At 40.3% G+C, this 22,295-nt stretch overlaps 1 protein-coding gene across 2 annotated transcripts in view; it reads left to right on the forward strand.

The window, feature by feature from the left end:
- Positions 1–676: 676 nt before the first annotated feature.
- The window catches only part of HNRNPLL (heterogeneous nuclear ribonucleoprotein L like), a 42,756-nt gene continuing 21,137 nt past the window's right edge, over positions 677–22,295 (forward strand). Inside the window, exons 1-4 of one of the 2 annotated variants that reach the window (XM_009237380.3) lie at positions 4,097–4,272; positions 4,529–4,694; positions 15,517–15,635; positions 21,254–21,491. In XM_009237380.3, the coding sequence (XP_009235655.1) occupies positions 4,262–4,272; positions 4,529–4,694; positions 15,517–15,635; positions 21,254–21,491 (534 nt within the window). In that variant the 5' untranslated portion in view covers positions 4,097–4,261. Of the gene's footprint in view, positions 4,695–15,516; positions 15,636–21,253; positions 21,492–22,295 lie in introns of both variants that reach the window. The other variant, XM_024242611.3, reaches the window with a different exon arrangement.

Below are 22,295 nucleotides of genomic sequence, written 5' to 3' on the forward strand. Positions count from 1 at the left end.
ACTAAAACAGTGCATTATATTTGTAATTTCCTGTGGAAGTAAATTGAATTTCCTTATACAAATGCAAATGATGAAAACTATAACCTATTCAACCCTTCCCAGGATTATAGCTACATAAACCCAGGTATAAATTAGTCAATGAAGCTGAGTTCAGTGGCTCATGCCTGTGATCCCAATGCTTTGGGAAGCTAAGGCAGGAGGATCTTTTGAGCCCAGGAGTTTGAGACCAGCCTGGGCAATATAGTGAGATCCCCGTCTCTACAAAAAAAAAAAAAAAAAAAAATAGCTGGGTGTGCTGGTATGTGCCCGTGGTCCCAGCTACTTGGGAGGCTAGGGTGGAAGGATTGCTTGAGCCCAGGAGGTAGATGCTACAGTGAGCTATGATTGCGCTACTGCACTCCACAGCCTGGGCAGCAGAGTGAGATCCTGTCTCAAATAAATAAATAAATAAAAAGGAGAAATTAGTGAATGAATTAGCATCATTATATAATAAGTGACTATAAATTAGATCTGTATGTCCATGGTACTAAATAACACAATAATTAAATCATCGGTCTTCTGATGACGAGTACCGGCTCTGGAACCCGATTGCTTGGGTTCCAGTCCTGGCTTTTCAATTTCTTAACTGCAGCTTTAGGGCAGGTTTCCTTTTTTTTCTTTTCTTTTTTTTGAAACAGAGTTTCACTCCAACACCAGGTTAGAGTGTAGTGGTACAATCACGGCTCACTGCAGCCTGGACCTCCCTGGGCTCAGGCAATCCTCCCACCTCATCCTCCTGAGTGGCTGGGATTACAGGCACGCACCACCGCTCCAGGCTAATTTTTAAAATTTTTGTAGAAACAGGGTCTTGCCACGTTGCCTAGGCTGGTCTCAAACTCCTGGGCTCAAGTGATCTGTCTGCCTCTGCCTCCCTCTGTGCCCAGCCTAAGGCAGGTTTCTTAATCTCCTCTAGACTGTTTCTTTAATTGTATACTGGGAAGAGTAATAATAATGCCTCTGGTAAAAGGCTTCTGTCAGAATTTATTGACAAAACCCTTTCAGTGGTTAGCATAGTGACCGGCACATTAAATGTGGCTATTAATTATTGTATATGTATTATTACATATGGATGCTTGTAGCCTGTCTCTTGGGTATGAGCCTTGTTTCCACAACTTGATTGCAAGCTTTGAGAGGGCAGGGACCAGCTCACATAGACCTCTCATCACCTAGCACAATGTCTTATAAATTTAATAGGTCAGTAACGAGATTTAAAACTAAAGGGCAATTTGAGGCTGGATTGATTATAAAGGCCCTTGACTCTCAATTTCCCTAGGCCTGCCCTAAGCCTGTCTCCTACTCCAGTATAACCGGAATCCCCTTTGAGCTGTGGCAATGGGAGCTCTTGGCTGCTGCCTACTTGACAGCAGCCAATTCAATCAAATGTTCAGAAAATAGTCAAAGGTCTGAGGCCGTAATGCATGAGAGGTTCCAGACAGTCATGGCATTTAGGAGTTGTTTCTGCTTTTCTTAGGTATTTCTGGCTACTGGGCAGTGTGTAATTTCTTTGTCTCACCTAAGTGAAATCATATAGAGTATAATTTATGTCCTCTCTCTTTAGCTCTTCTCATGCCCTGGTGATGAGCTAGCTAGTATTTTCCTTATCAAAGGACCTACTGTCACTGTCTAAACAACTCATCTGCAACAAGCTCGCATTTCACCCATGGTCAACGAACTGACTGATGTCCTTTAAGAATGCTTTCTAAGTTTTACTCCTTCAATATTTTTTTTTTTTTTTACTCAACTGGGCTACTTACAAAAAGAACAAAGTTTAATACTGGTACATATTGACTTCCACCTGCTATTTGTGAACGCTGAGCACAGCAGCCGTAGGTTTGGCAAGGCTGGGTTTCCTTACCCATTGGTGTGAGAGTTGCATTGTAATGTGGTATAATCCATAGGTTGAATGCAGGGCTTTGAGAATTTAAAATATTTGCATCTTCACAAGAAATATTTGGAAAGTTTGTATAAGGCCTAGTAAATCCAGTTGTGAGTGAATAGAATTTACCAAACTAAATTCACCTAGCATATGAAAATGTACATAAAACAAAATTAACAGGTAGTTGCTCATACTTAACAAAAAGATATTTAGTGCTTCTCATCACTCTCAATTATTTCACATAATATTCTATTGCTTTCTTTCTCCTAAAAAACAATTGTTTTAAGCTCTCAGCTCTTCTCTTTTAATTTGAGCAAACTAAAAATATCTTAGGAATGGCCCATCTCACCTCATCAAAGAAGTTTCCTTTGTATCAAGTTTATTAATTCACTCGTCCTTTCCTGATCTTTGATACTGAGACTGCTATAAAAAGGACAATGGATGCTAAAGATAACACATGAAGTAGGTTTGTTAAACCTTTTTTTTGACCCTTGGTATCTTCAGCTTTCTGAAGGCCAGGTAATGTCTGCATTCTGAATATGTTAGGGGACATATGAATCCATAGGACATATTTTAAGCAGAATTGTATCATTGTTTCCCTTGTTGCTATTTTACTTTCCCAAACCATTGCAGAGCTGTTTGCCAATGACATTTTCTCATCCGCAGCCAGCTCTGCGGCTCTCTTTTGCTATTTCTTCTGTCGACTTCCATTTTAATTTAAAAAATAAATTTATAATTTTTTTAGTTCTGTTTTGTCAATGTATACCTGCAGCCGCACACACATTTGATTATAGCTGCATAGTGTGGAAAATCTTGCAATTGGATTCCAAAATGACAGGCGGTGTAATTTACAAAGTACAAAAGTGTTATGTTAAAGCACTCTCAGCAATAAATAAAAATAGCTTTTTTGGAGGAGGAAATAACTTTGGAGAGAACTAGGCTGGAGGAGGAAGCAATCTACACTCTTAGGAAATGAAGAGCCACATCTAGGAAAGCATCCGAGGGACAAGGACAACAGAAACACAAGAGGTTCTTGATTTCAGGCAGTCCTCCAAGAGGCACCTGACAGAGGGCAGTTAGGTTGCCTTGATTTGCCAGTTTCTGTCCTGAAAGATACACTGGGCCTTTATTTCCCAAGGACTACTCATTCAGCATTGTTGAGCACCTAAATTGTGCTGGAGATTGCACAGGAACTGGGCTTGCGAAAATGAAAATTGCACACAGTTCCTGTCTTCAGGCGCTCACAGTTTTTAAAACAGAACATCTTAAGAGGGAGTTATAAGCGGCCTTGTTGCAAAAAGAGAGCAGCAACTAAAATCTTGGAAGAGCCCTCAGGACGCCCCAGAGGAAGCAAGCTCTGATCACAGAACTTTGAAAGGCTTTTGTATCTTTCGACATAAATGATCAAGTGAAATAAATACATTGTCCGGAAGAGAAAGAATTGGGATGGAGGATGAGATTTTCTATGGAAGGATTAAAACATATTTAACTGGAGCAGGGACTTACAGGGACAGGCAAGTCCCTTACATTGTCAGTAAAGGGCCCAGGTTACAAACGAGTTATAACCGATCAGACCGACGAGCGCCCGCGTGCAGCGCCTCCTTCCGACGCGCGCCTCGCAGCCTTCAGTCAACGCTGACAGCTGTTCTCCAACACCCAGCTAGGGGCGGGAGAGTCCGCCCACTTCTACCAGATTTTGCACACAAAACAGTGGAAAGACCACTTTCATGGCTCCAAGCCGTTTTCTCCCTTCATCACCTGCAATTTTAGGGCTTTTCGGGGGGTATGTCTGCAGGGATTTTAGAGGTTTTTTTCCTCGTTCTCTTTTTAAGAGGTGATAAAAAGCATTTAAATTAGCGGCAGGGCGGTTAACACCCGCAACCCTGGCCTCTCCGCACTTCTCGTCGCTCGTCCGTGTTCACTCCACGCCTGGCCTCGGGTAGGCGCAGCACAGCGCCAACGGTTGCGGGGTCCCAACGGCTCCCAGGCGGCGCGCCTTGCGCGCCGGGCCTCGCAGGACCGCGGCAAGTTCAGAAGGCGCGGAGAGGGAGGCGAGGTCGAGTAGCGGGAGGCTTTTGACGAACGGCCCTCACAGCCAATGGGAAGCCCGGTCGACTTTCCAGCCCCTGCCAATAGGGAGCAGAACCCGGGCCGGGGGGCGCTTCCCGCAGGCTGCTGCTGGATTCGATCCTGCGCGACGGCCGCGAAGGCGGGGGCGGAGGCTCGGCCTGCGCGGCTGGGAGCGGCTTAGGGGAGGAGGGAAGACCGGAAGCCACGGTTGCGTCCTCATCCTTAGATTCGCTCCTCCGGGCAGGGAGCGGAGACGGAGGAGGAGGGAGAGGCTGAATGTTGGCTCGGTAATTGAGAGGAGCGGCCGCTCCAGAGCCTTCTCCCGGGGCGCCCCCCTCGGTCCGTCCGCGCTTCTCAGCCGCCAGTCTCCTGGCCGCGCAGTCCTCGCGGACGGCCGGGCCGCGGAGACCCTCGCAGAAGAGGCGCTGCCGGCGGCGAGGACTGGCCGGCGGCATCCGAGGCGCGCGCCCCACCGCCACCCCCACCCGCCTGCCAGCCGGTCCCTCCGGCCGCCGCCATGTCCTCCTCCTCTTCCTCCCCCAGGGAGACGTACGAGGAGGACCGGGAGTACGAGAGCCAGGCCAAGCGTCTCAAGACAGAGGAGGGGGAGATCGACTACTCGGCCGAGGAAAGCGAGAACCGCCGGGAAGCGACGCCCCGGGGCGGGGGCGATGGCGGCGGCGGCGGCGGCCGGAGCTTCTCCCAGCCGGTAACAAAGCGCGGCCCCCCTGTCCGCTGTGCCTGGCTGCTCCCCGGGAAGCAGGGCCGGTTGGCGGGGCCTCGGTGCGGGGCCTCCCGCTCGCTTCAATTAGCCTTTTCCGCTGCGCCGACCCGTTTGGGGAAGCGCCCGCTCTTCTCTTTGGGGCTTGTATTCTGGCCTCTACCTGTTTCCCGCATCCCGACTGCGAACCCGGCCCCGTCCTGGCCGCAGGCCCCACAGCGAGTCCACTGCCGGGCCCTGAACTTGGGGAGGGTCGCGGCGCGGCGGCGGCGGGGAGGCGTCGCTTCCGCTCTGGGGGGTTTCGCTGCTCGGAGAGCTCTTTGTTAGTTTAACTCCTCCGGCTCGGGGCCAGCGTCGGGACCACCGATTCTCTTCAGTCCCTCTGCCCGCAGCATCCGCACGTTGGTCACCATCCCGGGATGGTTGCGTCGGTTCCACCGGGGGCTCTCTCCACCTCGGTCCTATAGAGACCCGTAATTAAATAACAGATTATGCCTTGGCGTTCACATGCTAGTTCCCTTGAAGGTTTAATTTAAAAAATTTTAAAATTAAACTCTTTATAAGCATGGCGTGTATCCTTTGCTCTACCCAGTTTTGTGGATTGCTCAGTACACTTTTTGCCTCTTCGGTTACAACACTTCAACAGAAGTGTTGGCAGCTGTTGGTACACCCCTACCTTCAAGTAAAACAAATCTTAAAATTACTAAAGTTTTTCATTGGTAATTTATTCCAGATTTGCCCCATGAGAGGATGAACTGAGCTCAGGACTGCATTAAACACACATTCCTAGAGCCATGTCTTTCTCTTACCAGAAATGTTAGGGGGAAGCAGAAGGAATGTGATCATTTTGTCCACAGCAAGTAGTTAGCTTCAGTTGGATGGAGACTTTAAGGAAACAAAGCGGAGCAAACGTTATTGCCCTTGTTTGGTGCACTTAAGCGGTTTTAATGACTTAGATGTTTTTTAAACATTTAACACATATGAATTGTGATTAAGTCTGCAAACTTTAACAGAATTGCGAAATTGTACACATGTATCCTACTATTAGGTTAAAAGGGTTTTTACCTTACCTTTTAAAAATAAGACGCACATTAGAAGCCCTTTATAACCGTTTGAATTTTTAAATTAAAAAAAAAAAGGCTGGTCAGTAGTCACCCAGCATTAGTTTCCAGTTACCAGGATGTGAGGGCAAACTTAACAACACATTTAAAAAAGGAATTTTTTCTCTCAGTCTTGTTACGGTGTTAGCTATTACTTTAGATTTTTGTGCCGAGCTATTTGAAATATTCAAAATGTAACTTGGAAGTGTGAATAAAGGAAATGCATTTTTTCTTAGGAAGTTTCAGTTCAAAGCCAACTCTGTTGTGGAAATTGGAAACAGGAATATTATAACTGATATTTCGATGTATTTGATCAGTGTACCTCGTTGCTAGAAATCTTGCTTGGGTTTTTGTGCGGCATCATGAAATGTCTTCAGGCATTTTGGAAAGATACTTAAATCAGATTATAAAAATTTGTTTTTGAAAACAGGTAAAGCATTAAATCAATAGTATTATTTTGGATGTTGGGAAGAAAATAACATATAATTAATGTATCCAAAGCGAAGTGTGTGGAGCGGTGGAAATGGCACTGAGTAGGGTTTGGGGATGGTCAAGAATCTAGTCTTAGCATGCAGTTTTTTTTTTTGAGAGGGTCTCACTCTATGGCCCGGGGCTGGAGTGCAGCAGCTGGCGATCACGGCTCACTGCAGCCTTGATCTCCCTGGCTCAAGCGATCCTCCTACCTCAGCCTCCCGGGTTGCTGGGACTGGAAGCCTGCATCACCACGCCGGGCCAATTTTTTTTTTTTTCTGTATTTTGTAGAGAAGGGGTTTCACCATATTGCCAAAGCTAGTCTCTTAACTCCTGGGCTCAAGAAATCCAGCTGACTCGGCCTCCCAAAGTGCTGGGATTACAGCCGTGAGCCACCGCACCTGGTCTTAGCATACAATTTGTGTGACTCTGAGAAAGTCAGTTTACTACTGAGTTCTCTTAGTCTGTAAAATATGAAGGTTGAAACACATGCCTTTTTTACCCGAAGCTGTAGTTCAGTGATTAACGTAATGCTAATGCTGCTTTTAAGTTACCCAGGCGGGAACTGATATAAGCAGATTGAGGTATAAATTTTAATTTTTTTGTTTATCTTACTGCTGATATGTTTCCTAGGAAAGGGTGAATTGTTTTCATTTAACAGTAAAACCATTATTGTACTATGAAATCTAATGAAGCCTTGTTTATCTTGTTTTTAAATATTTTTCATGTAATTTTTGGTACTATTTTGAAATCATGGCAACTATGGCAACCTGTACATAATAAAATTCTATTATTAGGATAGACATTCCCCGGATAGAAGTTTACTGTCTTGTGCTTCTTCGTTCAGATATTTGGTAATTCATTGTAACTGAAAAGGGTTTTGCACAACTTCAGTGGTCCTTCAGCCCAGAGAAGAAATACCTTTGTGGTCAGACTGTTAAAAGTAAATGCAGATTAGGTACAATGATGGCATTCTTTTCAACTCTAGTTGGAAGTTTGTAAAGTGCAAAGTAAACCTTTGAAGATTTACATTGCTTGGTTTTTTATGATTAACCTTGAGTGCTTTGATAATATATTAACTACATTTAAAGAGGAAAATGAGTGTTTAAGAAAAACATAATGGTTCTACAAAGGCTCTTAAAAATGAATGGATAATTGTGAGTGATCATTATGTTGAAGGTATAAAGAGAAATGAGAGAAGAGTTAGTACTTTGGATATAAGAAATAAAACACCCTTCAAATTTGTGTCTTCTGGTACCTTTTTTTAATAGAGCAAAAAACTCCTAGGGTTTTTCACATTCACTGAGCTGCATTGTTGAATAAGGCTTGATTATAGAGGTTCCTGCCACGTATTGTAGTTACTTTTTTCTTGTGGAGTAGTGTTCTTAAATTTAATAGGCATGACCTTCAAGATCATATTAATAGTAAGTTTCTGTATCTTCTTTTAAGAAAGCAGCTTGACTTGGAAATACTAAGGCTTCACTTGGCAAAACCACTTGAGGAATTGGGATGGAGTGCTAATTTATTTTGGAGATTTTAAAGTTTTTCTGTTTTCTGCTAGTGAATAAACAGGCAAATCAAGATTATTAAGTGGTTTGTTTGCTGATGAAGTGAAAATTTGTTTCTCAACTTTTAATAAATAGACGTGAAAGATGGCAGAATGCCAAGATAAAATTGTAGCTCCTAGGATTTGCAAACAAAGGATTATACAGCACATTGAAAATCCAGTTTGAATTCAGGATACACTATTATGTTATACTTGCACAATGTAAATTACTGATGATAGCAATATTACTGTGATCTATTAGATGCATATGGGTTGGGAGATGGGATGAGGTCACTTAGCTCTCACAGGAGAAGTTTAGAAGACTGTGTAGTAACTACTTCCTGGAAATAAAGTAGTTAAAGGATGTGTGCCCCAGAGGTAAGTGCCAGAGCCTGAGGCTTGCATAGCAGTAGTGTCTTGTGTCTCCTCCAGCAAAGCTGTTCTAGTAGAGTGAGGATTTTTAGGCCTAGTTTGGGGAAAGAAATGAAAAGTAGTAGGTTTTACCATCTTTTGGTTTTAGACTGTTTCTTCATGTTAGTACGTTACGGTGAAAAGAGCTGTTCATAGAGCCAGTAGCACAATTAAGGCAAGTGTATTGGCTCTGCTAACAAGCTTTTTCACTTAACCTCTCTGGAACTCAGTGATCTCTAGCCTCATTTAAAACATGATAATTGAGCTTCTACCATATGTCAGGTGGTGGGGCTATAATAGTGAAAAAATATTACATATCTAAAAATCTGTGGTTCTACATCATATATTGCTTTTTTTGCCTCCATGAAATTGAATACAACTTTCAGGGCTTACAGCCACAGCAACAATTCAGATGAGCTTAAGGAAAACAAAAAGGGAGTGGGGTAGAAGATTTATTGGCCCATGTAACTGGGAAAGCCAAATTGTGACACTGGTTTTAGGAATAGCTGGATCCAGGGATTTAGATGATGTCATAGGGACTTGATTTCTCTTTCCATGTTTCAGTTCTCCTTTTCTCTGTATAGTGGTAAAGCTAGGCTGACATTATTATAGCTAGCAGCTAAAGAGCATCCTCTCTTTCCCAGCCCTTATTTATTATCCCTTCTTATCAAGCATTTTTGATCTTCCCCTCTTCCCCCAGGCCACCTCTGAGGTTGAGGAGGCATGACTGTGTGATTGAAAATACCAACGTATAATAATAATACGGAGTTGTTTTGTTTTGTTTTTGTTTGCATGTTTTTATTTTTAAGCAGAAGGGGTAAGGAATTCTGGGTAGGCAAAACCAAATGATTTCTATTACATGAGCAAAAATAAAAAAGTTTGTTTTTTAAAAAGTTACTTGATTCAGCCGGGCGCAGTGGCTCACACCTGTAATCCCAGCACTTTGGGAGGCCGAGGCAGGTGGATCACGAGGTTAGGAGTTCAAGACCAGCCTGGCCAAGGTGGTGAAACCTCGTCTCTACTAAAAATAGAAAAAATTAGCTGGTTGTGGTGGCAAGCGCCTGTAATCCCAGCTACTCCGGAGGCTGAGGCAGAGAATTGCTTAAACCTGGAGGGGCGGAGGTTGTAGTGAGCCGAGATCGTGCCACTGCACTCCAGCCTGGGCGACAGAGCGAGACTCCATCTCAAAAAAAAAATAAAAAAAGTTACTTGACTCATACGGCCATAATTTTACATCTTTGCTCTGTTATGTGATCAAATGTACCTAAAAACTTTGGATAGGAAAGTTAGTTTCCCTGTGTTTTAGATGTGCTTCTTTACAAAGAGAAAAAGACCAAGAGACATAATTATTTAATTTAGTAGGGAAAAAATGTGATTAAACATTGTGTGGGTTAAAATGATATTTACAGCTGCCTGTTAAAACTTTGTCCTTTGGTCTATATGAAGTGTCCAGAGTAAGATAGGGGATAGTTTTATGTCTGGAAATACTGTACTCATGCTTGGGACTACATTGATAAATTTTAATGTATCCAGAAAGCTTACCAGAATGGAGAAGGCACTAGAAATTGCATCATAAAAGGAGTGACAGAAGAACCTGGAGGATATTTCGTCTGAAGAGTAAACTTAGGTGTGACTTAATAAATCATTACAAATATCGGTAATTGAAAGATTATGTAGAAGAGGGAAATGTAGATGAGGTAGAGTGTGCTAACTCTTCAATAACTGTTCAATAAACACCAATAAAGGGTGTTTATTGAACCTTTGTTTATACTGTACTGAGCTTTTCTTCTCTTCAGTAGAGTTTAGTTCTTAATATGCAGTAGTCAAAATTAGCATTTAAAGTTAGTATTGCTGTGAAGAGGGAGTTGTGAAAAAATAAAAAAAAATAAAATATTATTAAGAGTTTGTCCCTGAAATGGCCTTTGAAGGGCTGAGAATTTGAAATGTCTGTAAGTAGACTGGTCTAGAGCCTGTAGTAAGAGACCAAATAATGCCGCCATTACAGTTAACCCAATTGACCTAAAGAAGAGATTATGTAAGTTTGTAAAGTGCATGTATGTTGCAAGCATGCCTTCTTTTTCTGGGTACGCAGCTGGGATATTGTTTCTAGTCTGGTAAGCAATAGATACAGAAAGGAGAGAGCCTAGGTAACTAAACATCTGAAATGGAAATAACTTGGGCTCCTGTATGAGGAAGGATTGAAAAAGGACTCCTTAAGCTGGAGAAGACATGACCACAATATTAATATTTGGGTAAAAACAAAACTGATTTATTCGCCAGTTTAGGAGTCAAGATTCATAGTATGATGCTTAAAAGAGGTTATTGTAGAGTAGGTAAAATAATCTCTACAGGCGGGGCGTGGTGGGTCACAGCTGTAATCCCAACACTTTGGGAGGCTGAGGCGGGTGGATCACTTGAGGTCAAGAGTTCAAGACCAGCCTGACCAAAATGGTGAAACCCTGTCTCTATTAAAACCACAAAAATTAGCCAGGTGTGGTGGTGCATGCTTGTGGTCCCAGCTAGTCGGGAGGCTGAGGCAGGAGAACTGCTTGAACCCGGGAGACAGAGGTTGCAGTGAGACCTCGCGCCACTGCACTCCAGCCTGGGTGACAGAGCGAGACTCCGTCTCAAAAAAAAGAGAGAAGTCTCTACAAATGACACCAGATTTCTTGTCACCAGTGTATAGTACAGGTAAAGAAGTGATTTAAGAAAAGTATGAGTGTTTTGGGAGAAAAGGGGGAAAACGAAGCTCAGGAGAGGCTGGCAGACAAATAGTTTGGAAAGATATCTTTGATACATTGGTTTTATGTTTGGAAACAGCCATAGGTTTTTTTTTTTTTATCGCTACAGAAAGAATGAGAAAAATGTGTGTTAAAGAAAAGGGGACATAATTTAAAAATAGAAATATCAAGGTAAATAAACTTATGAATGGCAGATTCATTGAGTGGGAATAAGGGAAATACAAGGGGGGTGAGGGGTATGTGTTCTGCCTTGACGTTGAGATAATCGTATCTTCCCCTAATTACCATACTGAGTATATTTAACATTGTCCACCCTTTTTTTTTTTTTCTGAGATGGAGTCTCGCTCTGTCGCCCAGGCTGGAGTGCAGTGGCGCGATCTCAGTTCACTGCAAGCTCTGCCTCCCGGGTTCACGCCATTCTCCTGCCTCGGCCTCCCAAGTAGCTGGGACTACAGGTGCCCGCCACCACGCCCAGCTAATTTTTGTATTTTTAGTAGAGATGTGGTTTCACCATGTTGGCCAGGCTGATCTCAAACTCCTGACCTCAGGTGTTCGCCTGCCTTGGCCTCCCAAAGTGCTGGCATTACAGGCGTGAGCCACTGCGCCCGGCCCACATCGTTCAGCTTTTAAGTGATGACTGTGGTTTCAGTTTATTTCACTTAGGAAATATAATTAAATAATAATATATTAAAATGAGATTTTTTTGAGAGATTTAAAAATCGATTGTATAATCCATTTCTTTGTAAGAAGACCAATTTGAAAAATAGTTATATTTTTAGCACTATATTCATGATAGTGGTTACCTATAATGGGAAGGGAAGGGGGTAGTAAGAGATGTGATCAATTTATTGTTTTGTGTTTTTTTTGTCTTTTCTTTTTTTTTTCCTTTTCTTTTTTTTTTTTTTTTGTTAAGACAAGATCTTGCTCGTCACCCAGGCTGGAGTGGCATGATCTTGGCTCACTGCAACCTCCACCTCCTGGGTTCAAGCAGTCCTTCCACCTCAGCCTCCTGAGAAGCTGGGACTACAGGTGTACCCCACCACGCCCAGCTAATGTTTTGTTTTTTTGCTAGAGACGGGGTTTTGCCACGTTGTGCAGGCTAGTCTCGAACTCCTGAGCCTCAAACTCCTGAGCCCGCCTCTGCCTCCCAGAGTGCTAGGATTACAGGTGTGAGCCAACACGCCTGGCCAATAATGTTTTATTTATTAAATTGGATGGTGGGTTCATGGGTATTTCTTTTTTTTTGAGACGGAGGTGCTGTTGCCCAGGCTGGAGTGCAATGATGTGATCTCAGTTCACTGCAACCTTTGCCTCCTGGGTTTAAGCAACTCTCCTGCCTCAGCTTCCTGAGTAGCTACAGATGTGCACCACCACGCCCAGCTCATTTTTGTAATTTTAGTAGAGATGGGGTTTTGCCATGTCAGCCAGGCTGATCTCGAACTCCTGACCTCAGGTGATTTGCCTGTGTCAGCCTCCCAAAGTGCTGGGATTACAGGCATGAGCCACTGTGCCTGGCCGTGGGTATTTTTAATAAAGTTATTCATACCTTTTAGCAGGCTTTAAATATTATAAAATAATTTTGCAACTTTTTGTTATATAAAATGTTCAACTTATGTATATCCTTCACTTAGATTCAGCAGTTTTTAGCTTTTTGCTGTGTAGGGGTTTTTCTCTACATCTGCATATCTATATTTATATACATACTTTTTTTCCCTATATTATTTTCCCCTAAACTATTTGAAAGTAAATTTCAAACATCATGACATTTCATGCCTAAATATCGCAACATTCCTAAGAATAAGGGTGTTCTTTTACATAACCATTACTATTTCTTACTAAAGACAGTGATAATTAATTCTGTTATGTTAACCTAATATCCTGTCTGTATTAGAATTTCTCTAGTTGTTCCTAATATCTGTTTGATAGTAGTTTTAACTGTTGTATAATAAAGGCTCACATACAGCATTTGGTTTTTTTGTTTGTTTTTAGTTTTTTGGGTTTTTTTTGAGATGGAGTGTTGCTCTGTCGCCCAGGCTGGAGTGCAGTGGCACGATCTTGGCTCACTGCAAGCTCTGTCTCCTGGGTTCATGCCATTCTCCTGCCTCAGCCTCCAGAGTAGCTGGTACTACAGGCACCTGCCACCACGCCCGGCTAATTTTTTTGTATTTTGAGTAGAGACGGGGTTTCACCGTGTTAGCCAGGGTGGTCTTGAACTCCTGACCTTGTGATCTGCCTGGCTTGGCCTCCCATAGTGGTGGGATTACAGGTGTAAGCCACCGTGCCCGGCCAGCATTTAAGTTTTTTGTTTTTTTGAGACGGAGTCTCAATCCGTCGCCCAGGCTGGAGTGCAGTGGCACCATCTTGGCTCACTGCAACCTCTGCCTCCTGGGTTCAAGCAATTCTCTGCCTCAGCCTCCCAAGTAGCTGGAATTACAGGCGTCCTCTACCACACCAGAGACGGAGTTTCACCATCTTGGCCAGGCTGGTCTGGAACTCCTGACCTTGTGATCCACCTGCTTCAGCCTCCCAAAGTGCTGGATTACAGGCATGAGCCACCACGCCTGGCCCAGCATTTGGTTGCTGTGTCTCTTAGTCTCCATATAGAATCTTCCCTCCACTATTTTTTGATACTAACTTTTTGAAGAGTTGAGGCCAATACAGTTTTCTGTTGTCCTTTTATTTTACCTTTGCCACCTGATTTCTAAGAATGGACTGAAATGATTCTCTTAATTATATCTTGCAGTTTATTATTTTCTAATTATTTTGAGAGTAAAAGTTGTTATACTTTAAATACATGCTCTGTTTGGCAGGTAGGTATTATTTAGAGCTCTTCCTGCTTGATTCATTTCCAGTTATATTTAAGAATGTAATGATGATATGCACATTTGATTGCTGAATTTCATCTAGACAGAGTCTCATTGTTAATGTTGCTTAAGAAAGTGTTGATAAACTTTGTTGATAAACTAAGTGTAGGGTATAGTCAGAATTATTCATTTCAAACTTAGTGGCATGTAAGGGATATCTGTTTAACCATAGGAAAGACGGAGCATAAGCAATTCAAATAAATTCCAAGGATAGAATTAGTATTGGCAAAGGACTGAGTTTATTTTTTGGATTTGACAGTAGCCTGAGTAGTTCTGTGGTTACTTTATGTATTTAAATCAGTTCCTTTCAGTTGTGACATAATTTTTTACTGGCAGGGCACTCCATTTGTTATATTTTCCTAACAGTCTTTATAATAAAGAAAAATTGGTGAGTCATTTAAAATAGCCTTAAAGAGATTTAATTTTCTTAAAACAATTGTTAAATTTTAATGATAAAATAGTGCTTTCAGATTAGTCTTGTTATAGGAGAAAAAAACTTCAATAAATTTCTTTTTGTATAGACAAGGATGTACACGGTGGAAGTAATTTCTGAAGTTATGATGCAAGAGAAGTGCCTGATGGCATTTGTAAATACAGATCTTTGTCTTAATGGAACTTGAATAAGTAAATGAAAGCTATTTGCATTTTCAAAGTAATTTGTACAGATACTACGTTTAAAAATAAACTTTAAGACCATATTCTTACATTTTGAAACATCCTGCCAGGCATACTCGAAGATACACAATATTCCGTAGATGCCCAGGAGGGCTTGCATTTTTGAGTAGTTCTTATTCATCCCCCTGCCTTGCAAAGATGGTACCCTTGTATAAATTTAAGTTGTCGTGTGTTTAATGAATTAATACTGCTAAGTGAGTATCTTCAAGTTATAGTGGGACTAGATAACCAATTAAACAAGAACAAAAGATGATACAAATTACTACGTTACAGGAAAGATAAGTATATTATCTTCATGTTGAGGAAAAATTTTTGATTGGAACTTTTTGTTCATTTGTACTAGTTGAGATTTTGATTTTATGGAGGTAACACTGAACTAATGAGTATCAAATATACTTCCAGTTGTAGCATGTATCTGCTAAATTTTCTTTCTGAGATTTTCTTGAAGTTGAAATGTTATTAAATAACATCTTTGTACTTCTTACTGAGATAGAATGCTCCCTTTTTAGAAATTAAAAATTTTAAAACAAACATTTATTTTATTCTCATATCCTTTTGCTAACTTGTGAATTGTGATTTGGTTTGGGATTTAAAAAAATGTTTACTTTTTAAGCAGATTTGAATTTACTAAAAGATGCAATTCAACTTAGACTTAAATTTTTTTTTGTTTTTTTTGAGATGGAGTCTCACTCTGTTGCCCAGGCTGGAGTGCAGTGGCGCGATCTCGGCTCACTGCCACCTCCACCTCCCAGATTCAAGCCATTCTTCTGCCTCAGCCTCCAGAGTAGCTGGGACTACAGACATGTGCCACCACGCCTGGCTAATTTTTGTATTTTTAGTAGAGATGGGGTTTCACCATGTTGGCCAGGCTGGTCTCGAACTCCTGACCTCAAGTGGCCCGCCCACCTCGACCTCCCAAAGTGCAGGGTTTACAGGCGTGAGCCACCGCGTTCGGCCTTAGACTTAAACATTTTTTAACTAGAAATTATTTTCTCTTGCTAGGAGGCAGGTGGAAGTCATCATAAAGTTTCTGTTTCACCCGTCGTCCATGTTCGAGGACTCTGTGAATCTGTGGTGGAAGCAGACCTCGTGGAAGCGCTGGAAAAATTTGGGACAATATGGTAAGGATGATAGGGACTTCATGTAGATTGAAAACAGTGTGGTAGAATAATCCTTGCTTGCTTGTTACAAGCCTTGATGTTTAGCATAGTAAATATTGTTTGTATATATAAACAAAGTAGTATCTATTGTTTGCCTATGACTGTATTTCTTTGGAACGTTTTAAGCCTGCTATTTTTAACCTTCCTGGGTGATGCATGAGTGTATTTTTGTGGAGCTATGATCACTTCTCACTCCCCACCAAAGTTGTATAAAGAAATTATGTGCGCTTTTCATCTGATTTTCAAATGAGTCCGTGAGTCCTATTCAAACACTCTTTAAACCAGTGAGTTGATTACATGCTTCATCTTCCAAGTTTCAAGTAGTGATGCTTAAATATTGATTTTTTTGTTGTTCTTGATTTTGGAATATTTAGGAATTAATTGGCAACTAAAAGTAAGCAGATTAAGGGTAGACATTATTTGTTTAGGTGCATATTGCTGTGAGTTCTTTTTATTTTTTGAGACAGGGTCTCACTCTGTTGCCCAAGCTGGAGTGTAGTGGCACATTGATGGCTCACTGGAGCCTCCACCTCCTGAGCCCAGGTTATCCTCCCATTTTATCCTCCCTAATAGCTGGGACTACAGACGCATGTCACTATGCCCGGATAATTTAAAAAAATTTTTTGTAGAGATGGGGGTCTCTTAACATTGCCCCAGCTGCTGTCCTGGGCTCAAGCTGTCCTCCCACCTCAGCCTCCAGAAGTGCTGGGATTATAGGCTCTGTGAGTTCTTAATGCAAATCCTGAGCAATATTTTATCCTAGTTTGTCTTACTTTTGTGCCTTGTATTCACACAGACTACCCGTCTCTTCCCACAGCTGGTGTATACTTAAGAATATTAACTTAAGTGAAAACGTAATTAGAAAAGTGAATCTGCTGCCAAAAATAGGCACTTAAAAATTCTAAATTATTTTTGGAGTATGCCCGGCTGTTGTTCTTTTCTTAGTATAGATAATCTAGAGTTGATTTTATTATTTTTTTCTTGATGAATATGTTTAGAGTTTTTGTTATAGCTATCAAAGACACAGATCAAGTTGAAGTATATAAATAGAAGAGAAATTTCAATGTATTTTCCGAGATACTTACCCTTACTGCTTCAGTTTTATAAAAATTCATGTTAAGTATTTGAGTATTGAGAGGAAAATGCATAGATAGTGAGGTAGTGATCAGAGATGTCCAGCAGAGGTTATCCAGCAGAAATTGATTATTTCTTCAAAGGAATAGTAGTATTAGGTGATACCTTCCATCATGGTATAATTGTATTTTCTTGGGTGACCTCATTGAGAGGTAAATGACTTGGCAAACACGTTAACCTTGGACGTACAAATTGAGAATCCACATGGGCATAGTAAAGTTTGTATGTTGAAAGTGTATCACTAAGTTGATTATATCAGTTCTCAGTCATTTGGAGTGGATATTGAAATTAAATCTGCGTGGATACATATTAAGTAGACAGACTCCTTAGACTTTAGTCGTGCTGTTGACAGTAGACTAACCCCAGTCTCTATAAGGACCTTCTAATGATTATATAAGTGGCACATTGTCCTATGAAATTATAAAGAGGTGGGTGTCTGTGGTTTATTTTTCCTCTATTCTTGTATATTTAGGGCTTTAAAATTTATTTTCTTAGGCAGATGTCAGAAAACAAGTTGATGAGCAAATATAAATGGAAACTTTGGGAAGCAGTAACTATTTTGATGTTAATTAGTACCATGACATGAAGGTTAGGAATTAAAGAAATAGAACCATTTTAAGTTAGTAATTTGAATTACTCCTGGTGGCCTTTGCATTTTTAGACTCTAAAATTTTGATTTGATACTTAATCTCTGGTAAAATCTTCCGTATGTGAATGTCATTCAGTTAATTTGCGTCATTTTGCCCTCAAGATTAGTAGTTATGTGGATAGAAAAGTCTGAAATAATTGGAACAAATTAGTGTGTAATTAAGAGCTTAATTGGCATAAATAGGTGTAATAGGAGTTTCAGTTGTATGAAATGAACTTGCATAAGAGGTGGCTGCTATTAAGGCTGAAAGAACCTTGAACAGCCTCCAATAGAAATTTTGCTTCAAAGTGTTACAATTTGGAACCTTTCCGTTTATTTAACGGAATGTGTGGGATTATAAACAGTATAGAAACTGCTTATATTAAAATGGTGAATCACCAAGTTCAGTATATAGTAAGCTTATATCTAAAAACTAGATGCATAGGTAAGAAGCTCAGAAGAAAATATAACAAGATACTAAAAATGGTTGTGTTGTGTCAGGATAAAATTGCTTGTATTTTTTAACTTTTGTTATTTTTCTATACTGTATGCATTATAATCAAAAGAGTATTTAAAATATATGTTGTATTTCTATTTCCCCTTCTTTCCCATTAAAGGAGATATTAGGAAATGATTAGTTTTACAATACAACATTTGGGAGGACACAGTTTGTGCACTAAATCTTGTCTTCTCCTATGTTTTTATTTAGAAATTAGTAAAGATTTTTAAATTGATGGAGTTAAAAGCATTGATCCTACCATGTCCTTTAGCTTTTTTGTTTCTTTAGCCTTTTCTCTCTTTGATCTCCCACTCTTTCTCATATTAATACCTTTTTTCTTTACTTTTTTGAACTCCTGGGCTCAAGCAGTCTTCCCACTTCAGCTTCCTGAGTAGCTGGGACTATAGGCACAAGCCACCACACCTGGTTTCATATGAGTGCGTTTTAAAGATTTTCAAAAAGCAATTTAAGCACATGCTAAAATGTCTGTAACGTTTTAGTTTTTTTATATTGAATATTGGCGATAAAAAGGAAAATAAAACATTTTAATTTTTTCTTTATCTTCATTGATGCTACTTTTCTGGGTAACCTTCACTTTTAAGTTGTACTTTTAGCTCACCTTTTTTTTTTTTTTTTTTTGAGACGGAGTTTCACTCTGTTACCTAGGCTGGTGCAGTGGCGCGATCTTGGCTCACTGCAACCTCTCTCCTCTGAGTTCAAGCGATTCTCCTGCCTCAGCCTCCCAAGTAGCTGGGATTACAGGCGCCTGCCACCGTGCCCGGCTAATTTTTTGTATTTTTAGTAGAGAAGGGGTTTCACCATCTTGGCCAGGCTGGCCTTGAACTCCTGACCTTGTGATCCACCCACCTCGTCCTCCCAGAGTGCTGGGATTACAGGCATGAGCCACCGTGTCTAGCCAGCTCACTTCTTATTTTAGTCACAGAAAGCAAATTTACTAAGTCTATAACAGTCCAATAAATAATTTACTTCTGTACCTGTATTAGTTTGTTGTTACATTGCTATATTGCTATAAAGACGTATTTGAGAGTGGGTAATTTATAAAGAAAAGAGGTTTAATCGGCTCATGGTTCTGCAGGCTATACAGTCTTCTGCTTCTGGGGTGGCCTCAGACAACTTAGAATCATGGCAAAAGGTGAAGGGGAAGTACGCACATCTTTACATAGCCAGCAGGAGAGAGAGAAAAAAAAGAGGAGAAAGAGCGCGCACACAAAGGGGGAGGTGTCACACACTGTCAGACAACCAGATCTTGTGAGAACTCTGTCAGGAGACAGCGCTAGGGGGATAGTGCTAAGCCATTAGAAACCACCTCCATGAGCCAATCACCTCCTACTAGGCCCCACTTCCTACACCGGCGATCACAATTCAGTACGAGGTTTGGGTGGGGACACAGAGCCAAACCCTATCAGTACCTTTATAATTTTCTGTTTTCATATGGCATTATTAGTGTAATAACATAAACTTAGTAATACATTTAGATATTAAACCAACTTTTTTGTTTTGTGAAAGAAGATTTTTTCTTCTTGAATTTCTTTAGCATAGACCCGATACCAGCGTTTTCTATTTTTCATGTGCAAGACTTTAGAACTTCATTGAAGCGTCTGTGTTTCTAAAAGGAATGTCTCCTAGGATTTATATCTTGCACTTTTAGTTGGTAAATCTTTAAATTCAACGCCTTGTTTTTGTACTTCTTTAATTTTGAATGATATGGGTGGGGAAAACTAATAAGCCCCCTAGATTAACAAATATGTGCTAGGCTCTGTTTCTAGCTTCTGAGGACATAAAGATGAATGAGGCAAGATATGTTTAAAAAAAATAATAATAGAGTAATAGTTACCTTTTATTGAGGGTGTACAATGTGCAAGGCAATCCGCTTAACAGTTTGTATGTTAACTCTAATCTTGACAATTCTCCAAGTTTTATAAATGAGGAGGCTGACATTTATTATAATAATAATTTGCCAGGCTGTAAGGTGATCTGTTTCTTTCTTATTAATACTGTACCATTTGTCAGTTTCCATAGTGTAGCAGTAGGTCCTGGATGCCTGATTGAGAAACAGTGATGTCACTGAGTACCGGACCCGACATTTCTTTGACCTTCTGCTATTACGAAAACCACTTAATTGTATTTTAAAGCATTTTTAAGGTTCTTGTTCCTGTGAATAGAGGACATGTTTCCCTCATTGTGATCCAGGTGCTATGATTTCTGTCTTCAACTCTTCCTTCCTTTTTTATTCTTCATTTTTTATTCTTCATTTCCTGTATTAAAATATATCTTTTTTATTCTTCATTTCCTGTATTAAATATACCTCCTCCAAAAAGAACGTACTGAATTATATTTTGGGTTTTTTTTTGCTGCTTTGTTTGTCTCTCTAGTAAAGAGTATACTATGAAAAGTAAACATCTTACCCTCCCGCTCATAGACAATCATGATTGCCGTATTCTGATGAATATTTTTTATGGATGGTTAATATTAAAATGTTTTGGAGGAGATTATTTGTATGAATTTTGGAACTTTGGTCAGTCTGTGGTTGCTTCCATTTATATTTATCTCTGTTTTAAAAGTATAGTCAGTTCTTAGCTATTAGTATGGATGTTTATTCAAGAAAATTCAAGAGAGGTAGTAGTTTCTGCTGTTAAGTAGGGATTCTGTCTGCCAACCTTCTGTTGAGTTTGATCTCCGTTGGTTTCTGTGTCTTTGAAATTTTCTAATACTGCTTCGGAGTAGCACCCCAAAGAATAAACTGGGTTGTCTTGTTAGTAACTAATAACAGATAATTGTTTTTGAGGAGGTCATGAGGTAGATAAACTTAATCACTGGGAGATAAGCTTTCATGTGTGTACATCTACCTGTTGTACCACAATTCTTTGGGTGATTTAAGAGTTGACTTACCTCATGCCTGTAATCCCAGCACTTTGGGAGGCCGAGGTGGGCGGATCATGAGGTCAGGAGATCGAGACCATCCTGGCTAACACGGGGAAACGCTGTCTCTACTGAAAGTATAAAAAATTAGCCGGGCATGGTGGCGGGCACCTGTAGTCCCAGATACTGAGGAGGCTGAGGCAGGAGAATGGCGTGAACCCGGGAGGCGGAGCTTGCAGTGAGCCTAGATCACGCCACTGCACTCCAGCCTGGGTGACAGAGAGAGACTCCAAAGTTGACTTACACTGGACACAGGTAGTGAAGAATACTGTGGAATTTGACACATTTTTACTAAAGTCTGCTTTTACTTAATTGAGGACAAATAATGTTAACGGAACTTGCTGTGTTTGTGTGTTTCCTCCTTATCTCCCTTTTCAGCTATGTGATGATGATGCCATTTAAACGACAGGCTCTAGTGGAATTTGAAAACATAGATAGTGCCAAAGAATGTGTGACATTTGCTGCAGATGAACCCGTGTACATTGCTGGTCAACAGGCTTTTTTCAACTATTCTACAAGCAAAAGGATCACTCGGCCAGGAAATACTGATGATCCATCGGGAGGCAACAAAGTTCTTCTGCTCTCAATTCAGAATCCACTTTATCCAATTACAGTGGTATGTGTTTTAGTATGACAAATGAAATTAAAAGTGATTTTGCAATTTGCCTCCAGAGTGACTGATCTGTAGTTTTTTCATTGCCATCTAGATACTAGAAAATAGTTTTTTTAATTTTGAAAATTAATCTTATCAAGTTTAATGAACAAGGAAAAAGTGCTGAGCGCTATAGTTAAAAAGATAAGCACAGTTGTCATAATTAAATAGGCACATTGAAATTTTTAATGTATAATCAGTACCAGTTCTGTTTTTGATAATAAGGAATTATAGACAGACTTGTTCGAAATCGTTCAAAAAATCTCTGTCACACATATGCCAGCATATATATAAGAGCATCTACTAGGTAATGACAGAATCCCATGTTACGGTAAGATGCACATATCATTATGAACTGTTTTGCAGTAGCTTGTTAAAAATCTGTCTTTGATTTACTTTAAATTCCCTGCTTCTTTACTCTTTTGAAAAGTGTTATTGGTAGAAGTTTTAAAAAGGGTTTGTTTCCAGAACCAGTTTTCTTCCTACTCACATGCTGTTTCATAATAAGCTAGTAACACAGACACTTAATTTTTGTAATGAATAGAACAACATCACAGTAAGGGAAACTTCAGTTGGTATCATATGTAGTCTGGGCATATGATATTGGGACATAAACTTAAAGCATAAGATATTCTTTAGATTTAATTGGACATTTTGTATTTTAAATATAGACTTATTAATATATAGTATTAATATATTTATAATATTTGGTGTTGGGAAAACATACAGCTAATCTAGTGTAAGTACTCTGTTTTTTGTTATATCTCT

The sequence above is a fragment of the Pongo abelii genome, chromosome 12, assembly GCF_028885655.2.
Source record: "Pongo abelii isolate AG06213 chromosome 12, NHGRI_mPonAbe1-v2.0_pri, whole genome shotgun sequence".
In the NCBI taxonomy this organism is placed as follows: Eukaryota; Metazoa; Chordata; class Mammalia; order Primates; family Hominidae; genus Pongo; species Pongo abelii.